Raw genomic sequence first — 19,100 nt, forward strand, 5'->3', positions numbered from 1 at the left:
ATCACTCTCGCCTTACACGTCTTTTCTTGCATGAGGGGAAGAAATGAGAATTCAAGGGTCACAGTGGTTTGCACTCTTAACTATCTTGGGAGACAACCCTCTCTTGTGGTGAAGCTAGGGTTTTCTACCTTACCGCCAATGGTGTCATTGTTGCAAGAGCCTTTGCAAATGGGTAATGAGCAAGGAGGAGAGAGCTATGGAAAAGACTCAATCTCTACTCAATGCTTAATGGTGTAATGCAAGATGGTGGAAAGAAATCTAATCTATATGGGAAGTAATCACAAGTAAACCCATCAAGCATGCACTTGCAATCCACAACAAGCATGCAATCAACAAGAAGAAAACAAGCAGGTAGCAAGCCTTAACCATACAAGAGCACTAGATTAATTGGATTTTCCCTTTTTCTCATTACTCAAAATTTATTATATTCATGGCTTCATATTTATAATGCCTGATCACCCATGGCATGTCCAAGGGCCCAAAAGCTAGTAAAGCTAATATCCATCTTTACCAACAATGCACATGTTGTGGTCTTGACTAAATCCCATAATCTTATATTATCAAGGGCTTTGCGTGGTCACAAATGGTGGTACAAAAGGGATGACATTATGTTGAAAGCAATGTTGACCAAATGTGATTACCCAATCTACCAAGTCTTTACCAGAAGCTTCCACATCCACAGGACAACCCAACATATGTTTGAAAACGTCTTCTTTGTTTAGCACCCTATAGCCCCATCTATGCATGTCAAAGGCCTCATCATCTGAGAGATTGATCAGTCTAGATTTGAGGATATTGCATTTTGAACTGAGACGCATCAACAAATATCAAAATAAGAATCAAGGCCTCCAACGGTACAATTGAGTCATCCGCATTGGTGATGATAAACCATTCCCTACCGTCCAACTGTAGCTCTCTAATTTGACCCTCTCTCTCTTTCCCCTCCCCAGCTCTCTAATTTGATCCTCTCTCTCTCTCTCTCTCTCTCTCTCTCACACACACACACACACACACACACACACACACACACACACACACACACACACATAGCTTGAAGCCACCAAACTACAAAATATGAGCCATCATCACTGGTGAAAATCTATAATAAACTGCTTCATGAGCCCATTCTTAAAGACAATACAACTGCATCATGAGCCCATTCTTAAAAAGAATAAAAACCACAAGAGAGGGTATTGAATTTTAGATGCCATTAAGGTAGATTCGAACCCTATATCTTCCACTAGATAGGCACAGGTGCTACTGTTGGGCTAATGAGTGCACAGATGCGACTCAGTGTCTTAACCTGTGAACAGGTCATGTTACCCAACTAGAAAGATTTCTATCTTAACGAATGGCTTTATAGGGCATTCATTGCAATTTATATTTAGCCGCAGGCTTTCACGGCTTCTAATCTCATATATTCTTATTAGACACCCATATAACCTTCTCTAATGTATAGCTCAGGAGGCTCCTCCTTTCTTTACCGACCCACGGTGATTATTTTGACTAATGGTGGATGGGCAAGCGTGTTGTTGCGTGTGTTTAGGGTCTTAGGGACGTTACGTATGTGTGAATACTTAACTTTTAGGCGTTACTTATGTGTGAATACTTAACTTTTATTGACAATGATGGAAGAAATTAGGGTGGCCGCCCATCTTCATCTGCTGCCCACCACCATCACACACCGTGTGAAAAATATGGATTTGTCCGGCTACGAAAGTGTATTTTTACAAAGTGTTTTCGAGAGGAAAAACACACATTAGGACGTGCTATGGCCGGACCCAAGTGGCAGGATGGACTCTGCTGAGCTTCTCTCTCGACCAAAGCACCATTAAACTTGGCCATGGTGAGTGCCCTTCTCTTCCTTCGCTGTTCATTTCTAAATCAAACAGATCAATTGGCATCAACGGATCTCGATTTTTCCGAAATTTGATATTTTGGGCATTTAGCTTGCCCTCTTCAATCCACGCTGTTTGATCCGGGCATTGTTAGCATTTGCAAGTCTCAACCCAAATTTGATAATATTTTTCCTAAGATTTGGGCACTCTCCAATCCACGCTGTTTGAACCCAATATTGTTAGCAATGCTCACCTCGAATGATGAGGTCAATCGCTGTCTAATTCCGGTTAGAATGCCCAAAATATAATTGGAAAATAAATTCCTTAAAAAAGTGATTCAGCTTGCCCTCCAGTATCAAAACAAAAAGGAAACGTTACGGAAAGGAAAAAGAAAAAAGAAAGAGTTATTTAAAATTATGTCATATGGGCTAATATGCACTCACTTGCATACATCAAATTATGGGGCAAGTTTACACCCGAGAGCTTTCTTACTCTGTATGGCCTCTTGTGTCTCTGCATGTCTTCCGTGCTAAGCACCTGAAGGGATTTAAAGAGGATGCCCAGCAAGTTTAGAGACGAATGCAAGATTCATTGCCAATGGATTACAGGTCTGAGCTTCAGTACCTAGAGCTACGTTGCATGAGATAGCCGCATTTCATTGCAAGGATGATCGCCATTTCACGTTTCACATTATCCGAGAGACGCAGTCTGCACCCACTATAGAGTCCATTTCCCCTGGCCCTCTAGACAGAAGTTAATTAGTAGCTTACCAGCATATCACATTTGACAAATCTCGTATGGAGATCCCATGAAAGGAATTTTGAGCTGCACAGGAGCATCCAAAAAATTTTCTTCATGGCATAGGAGGCAGGCCAGGATGGTCTCTTCATTGGCTCTGTAAAGTTGGAGAAGTCTATCTGTGGTTCTTCCTTCCATCCACCCGGGGCAGATGAGGTCGGTATGGTTTCGCTCCTGTCACATGGCAGGTTTCAGGAAGGTTTTAGGATAGATCAACTGGAGTCCTGCATCATGTTTAGACTGAGTGGATGTTGAGGGCAAGTGTTAGAATTTGATGAGGGGAAGCCAAGTTGGACAGTTGGGAGCCTTGCCCTAGGCTTCATGCTATATAGGGCATCCCAAAAGGTTATCAGCAGAGGTAGACCAGGCAGGGCGCCTGGAAGAAGGCTGGGTGGGAAAGCAGGCAGTAAGAGTATTCAGTAGATACATGTGTCATGATGACCATATTGAGCTATGGCTAGGTTGCATAGAGTAGCTGAGGAGCATGGTCCTAGGAGGAGGTTTCAGCTAAAAGGGAGGCTTGCAAAAGGGAGGAAAGGTGGCCAACAGAGAACAGTGAGTTCGTCTATAAATTAGGGCATAATGTGAGGCTCATCAAAGGGAGGAAAGATAGCCATGAGAGAAACTGAGAAAGCACCATTTCTCGCGAGTTTGGCAAAACACCAAAGGATTACATTTCTGGGAATCCCTGCTGTGATCAATGCATCAGCTGTAGGAGTAGGGGCAGGAGAAAAAGCATGAAGATCACTTGGGAGATAAATAGAGCAGGCTGCAGGAAAGCTGCTAGAGACTGTTTGGTAGCAGGGGAGCATCATGCAAGAGAGCAGAAGGCTGCCCAATCTGGGACACTAAGCTGCTCTGTCAGTATTTGGGTTGCCAGCTGTGTTTAAGGGATCCCCACTTTTGCCATTTAGCTCCAGAGCACTTTTCTAGCCCACTCCAATGCAACCCAGTCATTGACACTTCATTCATGTGCACGCACCAATGTAAAACGCTTCCTGGTTTGATTTGAAACATGCAATTAACATATAACATACAAGCTGAAATATATTTGTCACATGCACCCATGCATTGAGGTGTAGTGTGACAGATTGTCATGTGCACAGAGTGTATCTACCATGTGGAGCACGCATACAAGACTAGCTTCGAGGCTTGGGGTGGCTTGGAGCTAGGTAGGCTGATTGGTGAGCTGGGTGAGGGATGGACTGACGGGCGGGCGCCCGGTGGCCGGCCAAGAGCCTATAAAAGGGTGGCCCGGGTCAGTCAGTTAGTCAGTGTCTCGCGAGGCTATGCGAGAGCTTTGTGGTTAGGAGCCTAGATCTAGTGCAGACGTTAATCTGCTTCATGCAGCTGAGGCTGGCAGTAGTCTCAAGGCCTGTGAGGGTAGCTCCGTGGCGGTATGGGACGTCATGGAGTAGAGATTGGTTGGTACGTCTAGCTAGTTAGCTCAGCTCGTGACTCGGTGGGGATAACCAGGTCTTGTGGGCTTTGCCCACAACTGTCATGGTTGGGTGGTGAGTCAGGCCTGCACCCCCTTTACGGTTTATGGCTTTGTTTTGTAGGTTTTGGGTTTGTTTTGCAGGTTTGCTCTTTGAGGAGACCCTTAGGGATTTGATAGTGGTATCAGAGCTTGCCTCAAGGGCGTGCAAGTCGGTAGGTAGAGAAGAGAAGATCAAAGGCAAGGTATGAGTTCATGTCATAGCCTGTTTTTTTTTTTTCGGATTTCAAAACTGTTGTTTTCTTTGCATCGCTGGAACCCGTGTAGGAGTGTGGTGGTCAAGAAGTGGGTCATGAAGGATGGCAAGTGAAGAGAGTTTTGTTTTTGGCAAGGAGAGAAGGAAGCCTTGTAGGGCGCTGTGCGTAAGAGAGAGAGAATTGTTTTTTTTTTCCGTTTCTTGTTGTTAGCGGGTGGCGTACAGCCGGGTGCTGGCACTGCGGTGCCATCCAGCATTCCGGGATATCAGGTAATTTACCAATCCATCTCTGGCCATAATGCTTTTCTTGCTTACGTGTCCACTCAAGGATTTGTGCCTCAGCTAGGTATTCCACCTATGCTGAGTGCCCAACCTTTTATTCCATCTTATGGAGTACCCTCTCCAGGTCCTACACCTATCTTGGTATTAGTGGATTTTTTGGAATTCCTCCACACCCTTTACACTCCGGGTATGGGTACCAGCCTTCCTGGACTCCCCCATCTTCCTTTCACGTCTCTATGTCTAGAAATGCTTTCACAGAAAAGACTCGTTTCAATGGGTCTAATTACACAACCTGGGCTAATCTTATGAAATAGGTTTTCCCTTCTCAAGGTTCCTGGAACCTGGTGAAGGGACTTGAACCAAAACCCTACCCCTCACTAGCATCTCTTGATGTCATCCGCTATTGGGAGGCTAGGAATGCCATTGCCATAGTGGAGCTCATGCATGGCCTTCTGCTAGAGTTTCATTCACAACTCTAGCAGTTCCCCTGTCTCTGAGACAGATGGGCACACCTTGCAGAGAGAGATGCAGCACGTGATCGCACGCGCCGCATTGATCTCAAACATCAAATCCAACTTTTCTCTATAAAAGAGAGTGATGACCTGACCGTGAAGGTTGTTGAATACCGACGCCTTAACGCGGAATACGCCACCACTGGTTTCGCCAAGTCTCAAGAAGACCAGGTGATCACTTTACTGAACAAGTTGCCTTCTAGTTTCTTTTCTTTTGTCACATAGACCATTAGTCTAGAACCTATGCCTAATCTATATGAGTGTGAGTGCCAACACTTGCGCTTCGCTTGGTTGCATACTTAAGAGGGGGACCTTGTGTCCAATACCACCTCTACTCAACAAGGGTAGCAAGGAAAGGGGAACAGCAACTCAGGTAATCAAGGCAAACCTCCAGGCAACAACACTGATCAAAAAAACCTTGCCTAAACACTCACTCTCTACTGGCAAAATATTCCTAAAAAGAATAGATTTTGCACTCATTGTCAAATTCCTGGTCATGTTGATGATGAGTGTGGCATTAAAGCGAAGGAAAACAGAGGTAACAACCCCACTAACTTGAATCGCCAAAACAACCAAGGTGGTGGTAATGCTCCTAATTGGCGATCAAGAGGGGGTAATAATCCCGCACCTACTTTGCAGGGTTCCCCTCTGAGGACCCTGCAACAAGGCAATGATATGAATTGGCCTAGATCATCTCCGTGGTGACCCACTCGTCAAGTCGCTCAAGGCCCCCCCACCCACTCAATTTCTTTTACCACCCTTGAAGAGATGTCTGATTGGCCATCTCTTACACCACATCTCGATCCCTTGGCCAATGTCGCTCAGGTCACATTTGAGGTTGATTTCTCTTCCAGAAGGACGAAGAAACAACCACCTAGACGAGGCAGCCCATGCGTGGAAGTGTCCGCTCTCGTTCAAATTTGTCAGTTACCTGATGTGTCACGTGCACACCAGCCAGGTGTACAGTGACATGGCATCATTCTAGCATCATCAGCATCATCAGGATTTTATCAGGCATTATTTAGGCATTTATGCAATTTTATAGGCATTTATGAGGCAGCCGACTGGCTTTATTGGTATTTTATGGGAGATATGAGCCTTACAGTACTGGCCGACTGCATTAATGCTGGCCGACCAGCCCTCTCACCCATATATATTCAGGCGCCTCTCCATTCAGGATAGCAAGCTCATCATTCAAGCATTCAGCAGTGTGTTCTCCAATGCATCTCCTCCAGGAAGCATTGGGAGCAGCAGAACCAGCCAACGCATCAGCATATCAGTAACGCATCATCATCAGCATTCATCTTCAGCAAACGCAGCAACATTCAGCTCAGTTCAGCCCATCAGTTCTGCGTTTCATCATCAGGTCAGCATTCAGCATCTGTTCCAAAGCATCCCTTCAACGTTTCCTTCCCAGGAGACAAGGGAAAGATAGTGGACAGCAGTTCATTCAGTTCATCCCGCATATTCAGCATATAGGCAGCATATTCAGCAGTATAGATCCGTTTGGATCTCATTGTAACCGCATTCATTCATCTAATATAGCTGCATTGCATTGACACATATTTGTCTATCTCTTAAACACCATTAAGTGCAGTTTAGTTAGACTAAGGTTGTGATTACTACGGTCATAAGCTCTCACATGTCACATTGGTATTAGAGCGTTACAGGGTAACCAGCCTTAGATCATGTTCATTCCATCAATCATTCAGTCAGACATCATGTTAATCGCTTCCGCACAGTTAAACCCAGTTCTCAAAATTTTGCAAGCCACCCTTAGGGATTTTCCCTTAGGTCTGCATCAGTAACCCATCCATCTGCATTCTTGCACAGCATATAGGGTTGCACATGGCTTGCATAATAGTCATCTTAGCAGTCATCCTAGCAGTCAGTCTTGCATACATGTTGCCCATGAACTCTCAGGGAAGAATGACATCCATCATCAAAGGAGGACATAAGTTTCGGGCTTCAACTGGCAGCAGCAGGGGGTTTCTCTTCCACACAAGACGGAAGTTTGCTCCAACATTGCCTCAGGAGGTTCAGAGCTTCAGGTACGACGGAGATGGTAGGTGAAAGGTTTCCAGAGGCAGGTCAGGGGTGACTTAGGTATTTGCCATTCAGTTCCCGCAGTACATGGAGTCTTGGCTCAAAGGATTTCACTCCTGCAGACGGCCTCAGTCCCAGCAAAAGACAGAAGGGGGGCAATGGTTCGGAGGAGAAGGACCATAGAGGAGTCGAAGGTTGCCAGGTATACCACACAGCAACAGTTTAGCAGCGGGGAATGTCACGTGCACACCAGCCAGGTGTACAGTGACATGGCATCATTCTAGCATCATTAGCATCATCAGGATTTTATCAGGCATTATTCAGGCATTTATGCAATTTTATAGGCATTTATGAGGCAGCCGACTGGCTTTATTGGTATTTTATGGGAGATATGAGCCTTACAGTGCTGGCCGATTGCATTAATGCTGGCCGACCAGCCCTCTCACCCATATATATTCAGGCGCCTCTCCATTCAGGATAGCAAGCTCATCATTCAAGCATTCAGCAGTGTGTTCTCCAACGCATCTCCTCCAGGAAGCATTGGGAGCAGCAGAACCAGCCAACGCATCAGCATATCAGTAACGCATCATCATCAGCATTCATCTTCAGCAAACGCAGCAACATTCAGCTCAGTTCAGCCCATCAGTTCTGCGTTTCATCATCAGGTTAGCATTCAGCATCTGTTCCAAAGCATCCCTTCAGCGTTTCCTTCCCAGGAGACAAGGGAAAGATAGTGGACAGCAGTTCATTCAGTTCATCCCGCATATTCAGCATATAGGCAGCATATTCAGCAGTATAGATCCATTTGGATCTCATTGTAACCGCATTCATTCATCTAATATAGCTGCATTGCATTGACACATATTTGTCTATCTCTTAAACACCATTAAGTGCAGTTTAGTTAGACTTAAGGTTGTGATTACTACGGTCATAAGCTCTCACATGTCACATGATGTTCTGTGCCTTACACCACAGCTCGATCCCTCGGCCAATGTTGCTCAGGTCACATTTGAGGTTGATTACTCTTCTAGAAGGACGAAGAAACAACAACCTAGACGAGGCAGCCCACGCGTGGAAGCGTCCGCCCTCATTCAAATTTGTCAATTACCTGTTGATCGTTTTGTGCCCATCATCGAAGCCCACCCAACACTTCCTTGTGGCCATCCGGTCACTTGGGTAGTTGACATTGGAGCTACTCACCATATGAACCGAAATGCTGACATTTTCATCTCTTAGTGACCTGCTAAGGATGAAGTTCGATGTGGCAACAACACACTGATGCCCATCAAATCTGTTGGCACCGTTTTATTTGACACCAACACAGGCCCCAATCAGGCAACATTGGACAATGTCTATCTTGTTCCTAACTTGGGCCTCAATTTACTTTTTGTATCCCAGCTGGCTCAACTCGATTGTGGAGTTTACTTCAACAAGCGAGTTGTAGAGGTAATTGATGAGACTACCGGTCTTGTTGTTGCCCGCGGCCAGGCAAAAAAGTATGGCTTGTACCGGATGTCTACTTTTTTATCTGAGCCATCTTCCGAAGGTTTTGAGTTTCATCGGGTTTGTGCCTATGTGACCAGAGCACCTTCAAACATTGAACGACTATGGCACTTTCGCTATGGTCACCTGCCCTATGACACACTTTATGAGTTGTCACGAGACGAGTTAGTTGAAGGAATACATAGCCTCAAACTGACAAAGGATGTTTACTAGCCATGTCAAATGGGTAAACAACATCGCTCATCGTTCCCGCATCATGCTACTCATTGTGCTTAGGGTATCCTCAAGTTGATTCATTTCGACTTAAGTGTGCAATCCCCAACCCCCTCCTTGAATGGATCTCTCTACTACATGCTAATTGTTGATGATTATTCGAGGTACATGTGGGTGTATTTCTTGAAGCATAAATCAGACGCCTTCCAATACTTTTCCACGTGGGTTCGGTTAGTCACTAATCAAATGGGCGTCTCAATTGGGATTGCTTGCAGTGACAATGGTGGTGAGTTTATCTCCCATCAATTTACTGAGTTCTTGCAAGAACAGGGCATTCAACGCCAACTCACCTCCACCAACTCCCCCTCACAAAATGGAGTGGTCAAGCGCAAGAACCGAACTGTGATGGATATGGCATGCTCCATGCTTTGCTGAGCAGCCTCAACGCCTTGGTTAGAATCGGTCAACACTTTGGTGTACCTTTTGAACCGTTGTCCCGTGATCGCCATTCCTCACAGGATCCCATTTGAGGCATTTTATGGTGAATAACCAACTGTTTCCCATTTCCGTGTCTTTGGATGTCATGCGTACACTCACACTCCGAATGACACAAGGGGCAAGCTTGAGCCAAGGAGTGAGTTGCTCATTTTTGTGGGCTACTCGTCTGAATCAAAGGCTTACACAGTTTTTGATCCAAGATCAAACAAAGTCTTCGTTCGTCGAGACATTGTCTTTGATGCGTGGGATTTACTTCGCCTTTTGGTGCCCATACCAACTGAACAAGAATCTCCGATTGTGCTACATGAACCCAATTAGTCAACTATAACTTCGCCTCTTGAGGAGGCTTCCTCCTCCTGACAGCCACGCTACCCTGTACCCCGCTGGTACCAACAGACCATGCGTGATTCTGGTATGCTTCCCCATGATACCCCCTTGGACGGTCCTCGTCGGTCCACCAGGCTCACTCCTCGTGCCTCATTTGCCTTTGTTTACTCCGTAGACTATTTGGCGCTTGATGAGCCAACATCATGGAAAGATGCTATCCAATAGCTAGCTTGGAAACAGGCTATGGAACAAGAACTTGAAAGCATTGATCGTAATGGCACGTGGTCCCTTGTGGATCGCCCTTGTCATAGAAAGGTCATTGGGAGAAAATGGATCTTCCGCACCAAATTTAAAGCCGATGGTACCTTAGACAAATACAAAGCCTGGCTTGTGGTGCAAGGTTTTCGCCAAAAAGAAGGCATTGACTTCGACGAGACCTTTGCACCTATCGCTCGAATGACAACAATCCGTCTCTTACTCAATTTAGCCGCTCACCACACATGGCCAGTCTATCAGATGGATGTCAAGAGTGCCTTTCTCAATGGCATTCTCGAGGAAGAGGTATATGTTGACCAACCTCCGTGTTTCCTGCTCCATGGGTACGAGGACAAAGTCTTCCGCCTGCATAAAGCTCTTTATGGGCTTAAGCAAGCCCCTCGAGCGTGGTGTCATCACATTGACAATTTTTTTTGCAGCCAAGGTTTTCAACAATCTCACTGTGATCCCAATATCTATATCCACACAGATCAAGGGGTTTGCTACCTAGTTCTGTATGTCAATGACCTCATCATTTCTGGTTCGCATCAAATCAAAGTGGCTGATATCATGGCACATGTCATGTGCAAGTATGCCATGGACATGTTTCTCAGCTAATCCAGAAGGGCAGCCAGAAAAAGAGCATTTAGAACCAGAAGTTGGAGCATAGGGTGCAGAAGTGGCTAGTGTGGACTTGGAGAAGAACCAGAAGATCTGTCGGCTGCAAGAGAACCTGTCGGCAACCAGATGAGGCGGCTGCAGGCGCATCAAAGGATATGATATTGTTGTCCTGTCCAGTCGGCTGGCCGACTGCTGGTCGGCCAGTTCTCCTTTGGTCCAAGAAGCCTATAAATAGGCCCATGTGCTCATTGATAGAATCATTCATTCCACTAGGGAATGGGTCCTAGTTTAGGATAGATTTTGGTGTATTCCACCTTTTATGTAAGGCAGCCTATGGCTGTAGATGTAGGTACCTTTTTGTACCATAAGAATATACTGAATTTCCAGCTCTCTCTCTCTCTACTCTCCCTTCTGTCTGCGTTTTTGCATCAGCATGTTCTAGATGGTGTTTAGGGCTGAAAGAAGACTCCCAGAGCTTCCGCGTGTTACATTGGTATCAGAGCATCAGGCTCAACAAAGCTAAAACACTGATTCAGTCCCATATGATGGTGTACAGGTCCAAGGTACAGGAAAGTACACGGGTACGAAGCCCAAGGCAAGGAACACAAGATCGGGAAGAGCTCCCAGGAGGTTTGTTGGTGGTGTTCCACAAAGCTAGAGGGGATGGCAGTCCTGTGAGCCAGATAGGTTCTCGGGCAACGGTCCCAAGGGAGGATTATCCTCCAAGGGGTGATGTGAGATTGCCACACTCTTTTCTCAGGAATGAAGACCAAGACAGTGTTCAGAGTCAGGGCACGAACGGATTGGGGACTGGATGGAACAGATGCATAGATATTATTCAGAGTCAGAGTGGTTTTGGAGACCGGGCCGGGTTTTTAGTGAAAAAGGGTTGCCAGAGATGGATGGATGACAGAGGGACTCTAGTCATCCAAGGAAAAAGTTGGAATCCCGTCATCAAGTTTAGCAGAGGGGGATGTCATGTGCAAGTATGCCATGGACATGTTCCTCAGCTAATCCAGAAGGGGCAGCTAGAAAAAGAGCATTTAGAAGTAGAAGTTGGAGCATAGGGTGCAGAAGTGGCTAGTGTGGACTTGGAGAAGAACCAGAAGATCTGTCGGCTGCAAGAGAACGTGTCGGCTGCAAGGAGGGTCCTGTCGGCTGAACCAGATGAGGCGGCTGCAGGTGCATCAAAGGATATGATATTGTTGTCCAGTCGGCTGGCCGACTGCTGGTCGGCCAGTTCTCCTTTGGTCCAAGAAGCCTATAAATAGGCCCATGTGCTCATTGATAGAATCGTTCATTCCACTAGGGAATGGGTCCTAGTTTAGGACAGATTTTGGTGTATTCCACCTTTTATGTAAGGCAACCTATGGCTGTAGATGTAGGTACCTTTTTGTACCATAAGAATATACTGAATTTCCAGCTATCTCTCTCTCTCTCTACTCCCCCTTCTGTCTGCGTTTTTCCATCAGCATGTTCTAGATGGTGTTCAGTGCTGAAAGAAGACTCCCAGAGCTTCCGCGTGTTACAGCACAACTGAGACAAACTTTTGAGATGACTGATCTCGGCTTCTCTCATATTTCCTTGGCATGGAGGTGGTCCAACATCCTTATGGTATTTTTGTGTCCCAACAAAAGTACTGTCTTCAACTTATCGCTTCCTACTTTCTTGATGGTGCTATCCCTGTGGCTACCCCATTGGATCCCACCATCAAACTATCAAAGGAAGTGGACTCACCTCCACATGAAGAGTGAGCCTACTGCCAAGTGGTTGGGAAACTTTTATGGCTCACAAATTCTCGACTTGACATTTTCTATTGCACATCCATTTTAAGTCAGTATTTCAATGCTCCTAAGGGGCCACATTGGAGTTGAACAATGAGGGTTGTTCGCTATCTAGCAGGTACCTATATGTATGGACTTCACTACAGTCGTGGGATCACCCTGCGTGGTTACACGGACTCCGACTGGGCCAGTGATTTCGATTGCCGGCGTTCTCATAGTGGTTATTTGTACTCCCTTGGATTTGCTCCTTTCTCTTGGTCTAGCAAGAAGCAGGATATCGTTGTAGGTTCTTCCACTGAGGCCGAATACCGGGCCCTCTATGACGCCACCACTGAGGCTATGTATCTTCGTCAACTTCTTACGGAGATGCGTGTTCCCATTGACACCGCTTCTGTTAGATATCATCCCCTACTTGCTGGCTTCCTATTTGGTGTCCTATTTTAGCCTCTAGGACTGACCAGGTTAGTATGAGGGGCTGGTCACCCCTCACATGTATTTTACCCATTTTTATTCCCCATTTATTGTCCTGGGTATTTTTCCCAGTCGTGGAGGTCCTTTGCTCCAGTGGGCTGCCTACATGTAGGGGTATATATAGCCGGCATGCCTCCCTCATATTTCACTGCTTAGCATTGCTTGCCTAGCTGCAGTCCCTCGCGTACGAGGTTATCCCCTCTTGCTCGGGACATGTATTCCTTTTGGTGATGATATTGAGAGCAGGTTCTCACCTGTGTTTCCTCTCTCTCTCTCTCTCTCTCTCTCTCTCTCTCTCTCTCTCTCCTGTGTTTCCACTTTCCCTTCTTCCGCTGCACATTCTATCATGGTATCAGAGCGCCGATGATTTTCAGCGTTGGATGCTCCCTCTTCTACCTCTTCATATCTGCGTTTTTCCGCCCATGGATAGATCTGCGTTTTTGTGTTCATGCGTTGAAGCTTGCGTTTCTTCATGGGCTGATTGATACCCATTCAGTGGGCTGCAGTTTCCTCTCTTCAGGGCATGAGTTTGCAGCTTCTTGGTAGCCTGACAAGGGTGTTTTTTCTGGACAGCATACCTGCCCTTCTTGGTGGCACCTTCTAGGGGTTCTTAGGTGTTTTTTTTTTCAGGTCTGGACAGCAACATAGCTGTCCCAAACATGCTGCATTTTTTGCCTGTTTGGGCTTGCTTTCCCAGCCCTGATCTTGGAGCTCTTTGGGCTCTCTTTTGCCTATCCTTTCTGGTTATCTTGTGCCATCCCTCCCACCCCCTGATTGTTCTCTGCAACAGTTCTTGATCTGCAACAGTTCTTGATCTGAGGCTTCAGCGTTTCCATATTCAGCCCTTTATACCTCTGCGTTTTCAGATTTGCAGCCATGGTTGCTGCGTTTTTTGAAACCGATTTTACTGGTAGCTCTACCTTCACTTGTGCTTCATCTGTTTGACCCGAAGGTACCTTCTCTTCAGCGTTTTTCCTCATAGGAGGTGTGGACACTGGTTGTCCTGAATTTTCAGGTTTGTAGCCCTTGTTTGGCTGCGTTTTCTTCTCTAGTGGACACATATCACTGCAGAGGGGGTTTCTTGTTTGGATTGTACTTGAGGAGGATTCTGAATTTCAGATTTCAGTCAGCGTTTTGCTGATTTTGGAGCATCTATTTCTGTGTTTTGTTCCTGGCCTACACGGTTTCCCGGTTTCTACATGTTCCTTGCCTTCTGTTGGCGGTGGAGTGCTATTTTTTGCTGGATAGCAGTGTTTTGGCTGCGTTTTACTTCCCAGAGGAGTTTTCTACACTCAGAGGGGCCTTTCTCCAGCTACTTCACTTGAGGATCAGTTTCGGGAGCTGTGTTGTATCTGTGGAGACTTTCTTCTTTGATAGGAGTTTACAGTTATTTGGAGGAGAGCAGTGATCTTTTCAGAGATCCTGAGCATAGTTTATTTTGTCCGAGCTTGTGTTCTTTGCAGTATTTGCAGAACAAGGAGGGTGTTTTGCCCTTTTGCGGTGTGATCCTTTCACATGGATCCTTAATTTGTTGCTGATTCTTGGGATCTGGTTCTACTTCTGGAACAGTCTTCTGCTATCTGTGATGCTTTTGAGGACTTTGTTACCACTGCAGTCTATATTCCTGCTTCCCTTCCTCATTGTGAGGAGTCTTCCTCTGCCTCTCTTTGTGATGCTTTTGAGGATGCCCCTCCACCTGCCAGTTCTGTTGGCTTGTTGTTTTGGAGGATGGTTTTTTGGACCTGGTGGGATGCTTTGGATCTGTGGTTGCTAACCGTGCTTGGGGCACAGTGGTACTTTCAGAGTTTTTTGGATTTGGATCAGAATCAGGTTGGTCCGACGATATCTTTTTTCAGAGGGGGATGTGGAGTCCTTTCATCTTGCGATGCCCACCTCAGTGGCGTACAGCATTGGGCAACTCATGTTATGGAGTTTGAGCAGATGGACTCCATCTTTTCTACGGAGTCTTTCTATCTTGCGATGCCGACCTTTTCAGAGGATGCTTTTATACAGCAGTTCGCTACTCTTGGTACAAAGTTGGAGCAGATTGACTCTATTTCTTTTGAGGGTTCCCGTGAGGAGCAGTTTGCTTTTCCCAGGATTGATTATATACAGGATCTGATCTTGGTTGGTTATGAGGTTTTTTCATACCTTCTCCAGGCTGGATACACGACATTCGACTTCGGGGAGTGTTCTTACACTTGGGTTTGGAACCATTATTTGGAGCAGCACGTCGCAACCTACATGGTTGTTTTCTTCCAGAGGAGCGGTGTACCTGGCAACTTGTTCTGTTGCTTTTGTAGCTGAGTTGTTGAGGAGTTTGCTTGTGGAGATTTCTTGGTACCTGTTTTTGCAGTCTTTCATCTTTGATCGAGGACGGCATCTCTGGCTTCTTGGAGTTTGCTTAGCATCCGGTGCTGAGAGGGGGTGTTAGATATCATCCCCTACTTGCTGGCTTCCTATTTGGTGTCCTATTTTAGCCTCTAGGACTGACCATGTTAGTCTGAGGGGCTGGTCACCCCTCACATGTATTTTACCCATATTTATTCCCCATTTATTGTCCTGGGTATTTTTCCCAGTCGTGGAGGTCCTTTGCTCCAGTCGGCTGCCTACATGTAGGGGTATATATAGCCACATGCCTCCCTCATATTTCACTGCTTAGCATTGCTTGCCTAGCTTGTCTAGCTGCAGTCCCTCACTTACGAGGTTCTCCCCTCTTGCTCGGGACATGTATTCCTTTTGGTGATGATATTGAGAGCAGGTTCTCACCTGTGTTTCCTCTCCATCTCTCTCTAGTGTCCGATGCGGCACATATTATGAGATGGAGGTACCTCCATAGTGTACCTTCCAGTTCCAGTTTCATTTTCTAGGTGCCAGTAGTATCATCTTTATTTTTCATTTTCTGGGTTTTTTAATCCAGACATTGTATCAGATCCACCATGATGTAACTTTTGGTCTCATAGGTCATTATGGCCTTTTGAAGACGTTAATATAACATTTCATTTCATTTCATTTCTCTCTCTCTCTCTCTCTCTCTCTCGTACATGTGGGTTTGATTGAGGGCAGAGACGGGCAGATATCTCTACATTGCTATATGCTATTTTGCTCCTAGTACATCAGTGTATGCATCACCTAGCGGGCAGTCTCCCTTTTCTATTTTGGATGATGACATTTGGGAGTTCTCCAGGGATGGTGACATCATTCTCCTTGGGGACTTCAATGCCAGGACTGCCCATAGCCAGACAATATTTTATGATACCTCAGAGGAGATGTTGAGGGAGCTTGATGTTAGGGATATGGGCCTATCTCACAGGATGAGGAACATACAGTGTATGGGCGGTATTTGATAGACATGGGGACTGCACATGGATTGGCCATCCTGAATGGCCTATAGAGATTCCCGACATCGGGCGGTTTCACTAGCTTTCCACATCGGCATGGTGCTAGTACAGTGGACTATGTTATGGCTCAGCCCAGTCTCATTCCCTCTTTTCAGGATTTTATGGTAGGCACTAGGCCGGTTGGAATAGCAGTGGATCATGCTATCTTGTCTTTCACTCTCACATTTCAGTTTAGCACCGCTCCATTGGGATAGGTCTCCACACACACTCGTTATACCTTTATGAGGGAGACTGACACCGTGTACACGGATGAGATATACAGACGCTTATGTGCCGAGGAGCCGGGACGGCCATTAGATGAGCTCACTCAGATATTGATAGAGACGCTTCATGCTGCAGCATCAGAGGCATATCCCCATAGTCAGCCTACACGGAGACGATCTGGGAACATGCCCCAGAACAGCTGGTATGATGAGGAGTGCAGAGAGATGAGGATCAGATTACAGAGAGAGGTGCTCATGGGTGTTACCACTCACAGATAGTCACGGATTACCTTCCGGCACCTAGTGCGACGGAAGAAGAGGGCTTATCTTGCTCAGTTAGAGAGGGATTTGTATCAGTTATTTATGAGTCAGGACTCAGGCGAGGCATGGAGACTATTCCATGAGCATGGCCGTTTTCACTGCCTGTTCAGAGAGGGTTTCGGACCACTTTCTAGAGTCATGAGATACCAGGATCAGAGATGCCTCGGATTATACTTGTTGGAGCTGCGTAGACATAGAGAGGGTCTCTTGAGAGGGAGGGGATCAGAGAGGGAGAGACACCTACAGAGGCAGATTACAGACTTCTTTCGACCAGAGATTGAGCAGTCAGGCCAGCAGGCATTGCAGCTAGCCCCAGAGTAAAGCCGCACCAGAGGTACACTGATTGATCGGGCTATAGAGCTGGGGCGGTCCAGGCGCCCCAAGATGAGAGGCCCATCTCGACACCGGCGGGGACTACAACAGAGGACCAGGACCATACTAGCACGGCATGAGAGACGTCCAGTCAGAGTACTCACCATGGAGGACATTGAGGATATCCGCCATCGACCGATGAGAGACATCTTTGGATAGTGATGTATATGATGCTTACCTTTGTTGCTGGAGTTTTCCTCCCAGATGTTATCCATTAGGAGCTCCTAGTACCTTACTTTTCCTCATAGTTGTTTCAGTTTCAGTTAGTTGTTAAGTTGTTTTTAGCTTTTCTTACACAGACATTGTATCAGATCCACCAATTGTTGTAACCTTTTTGGTCTCATAGGTCATTTTGGCCTTCTAAAGACGTTAATATATCATTTCATTTCATTCTCTCTCTCTCTCTCTCTCTCTCTCCTGTGTTTCCACTTTCCCTTCTTCCGCTGCACATTCTATCAGATGCTACCATCTTCGTCGACAATCAGAGTGCGATTGCCCTTGCCAGCAATCTTATTTTTTCTAACCGTACCAAGCATGTGGGTGTCCATTTTCATTTTACTAGGGAACAGGTTGAGCTTGGTACCATCAGACTCTAGTACATTCCTACGGCGGACAACCATGCAGACATCCTTACAAAATCCGTCAACCAGCCCATCCTCGACCGTCTTTGCAATGAGATCGGCATCGGTCCTCCACCATCACCCTCCACATATTGAGAGGGGGATCTTCCTCTCCTTTATCATTGTTGTATCGGGCACATGAGTCAGTGAAAACCCCATGAGGGCACGGCTCATGTGAAAACCCACTGCATTGCATTTTCCATCTTGCATTCCTTGTACATAGCATTCTGTTTTGTGTGTTTGGGACGCATGTGTGAATGAAATCCCAAAAATGGGAATTCATACATGTGAAAACCTCTTGCATAGTGGCATTGAATCCATTACCGCCCAATCTCAAATGGTTCTACACCATCGACAAACCATCGCCCCATTCCTTGTCATGATCCTCTTCAAACCCCTTTGTTTCATCGTCTCTCATAGTCCCCTTTTTGGCCTGAGAGGGGGTGTGTGAAAACGTGCCATTTTATCCAGCCCAAAAAGGGTATTTTTTGGATATTTTATGGCTTTTTATTTTGTCTTTGCTGCTGGCCACCACTTTAACCTGACTGACCAGCAGCCTTCGAGCATATAAAAGAAACTCATCATAATTCACTTGATATCAACACCATCTCCAGTCTTGCTGCAGCCGGGTGCTTCTTCAGGCAGTACATCGCTTACCTACTGCTGCTGGAGTTGTTACTACATCTGGGCTGACATCAGTGTTTACATCTACTGGTACAGGCCGCTTACAACAGGGTTGACTTCAGCGTTTTACATCAGCCTTACATCGGGCTTACATCGGCGCTTACTTTAGCACTGTCATCTGCGTTTTATCATCAGCAGACCATCAGTGCTTACAGCAGCACATCTGTGTTTTATTTACAGCATATGGGACAGCAGCCCTCTTTGCTACAGTAATTCTTTTTCAGCAGGTTTACTTCTTCTTCATCACCGGGATAGCAGCCCTCTCTGCTCCTTGACCTCGACATCGGGACGGTAGCCCTTTGAAACTGGCCTTTGGTAGAAACCAAAGTGCGGTAGACTAGCAGTCACCCAAACACAGTTGTAATCGAGCAAATAAGACAGATAAAAGGGGCCTAGAGTGCTCCTACACAAAAAGAACAGCGACACCTGTTGGTCCCAAAGCTTGGCGCCCCTTTCGGTATTTCTTTATTCAATTCAATAGAAGAGTTTAACTGAATACGTCATGGCCATTCATGGCTTATACATATGCATGTCCAAACTGCCAATCCTCTGGTCCTCTTGGCATAGAGGTTTCACACAGCCTGTGCTCTAAACACCACACTGTTCTGCACCTCTAATCTGCCAAGAAAGTACATCCACAAGGCCCTGAATATGCAG

At 46.1% G+C, this 19,100-nt stretch overlaps 1 protein-coding gene across 1 annotated transcript in view; it reads left to right on the forward strand.

Annotated features, from left to right (window-relative positions):
• Positions 1–1,708: 1,708 nt before the first annotated feature.
• Positions 1,709–19,100, forward strand: part of LOC147626275 (vacuolar protein sorting-associated protein 26B-like) — a 121,330-nt gene continuing 103,938 nt past the window's right edge. Inside the window, exon 1 of the mRNA XM_086816413.1 lies at positions 1,709–1,846. Coding sequence (XP_086672539.1) covers positions 1,844–1,846 — 3 coding nt within the window. The 5' untranslated portion in view covers positions 1,709–1,843. The remainder of the gene's footprint in view (positions 1,847–19,100) is intronic.

Source organism: Cibotium barometz, chromosome 22 (assembly GCF_041138505.1).
Source record: "Cibotium barometz isolate CiBa-2024 chromosome 22, ASM4113850v1, whole genome shotgun sequence".
In the NCBI taxonomy this organism is placed as follows: domain Eukaryota; kingdom Viridiplantae; phylum Streptophyta; class Polypodiopsida; order Cyatheales; family Cibotiaceae; genus Cibotium; species Cibotium barometz.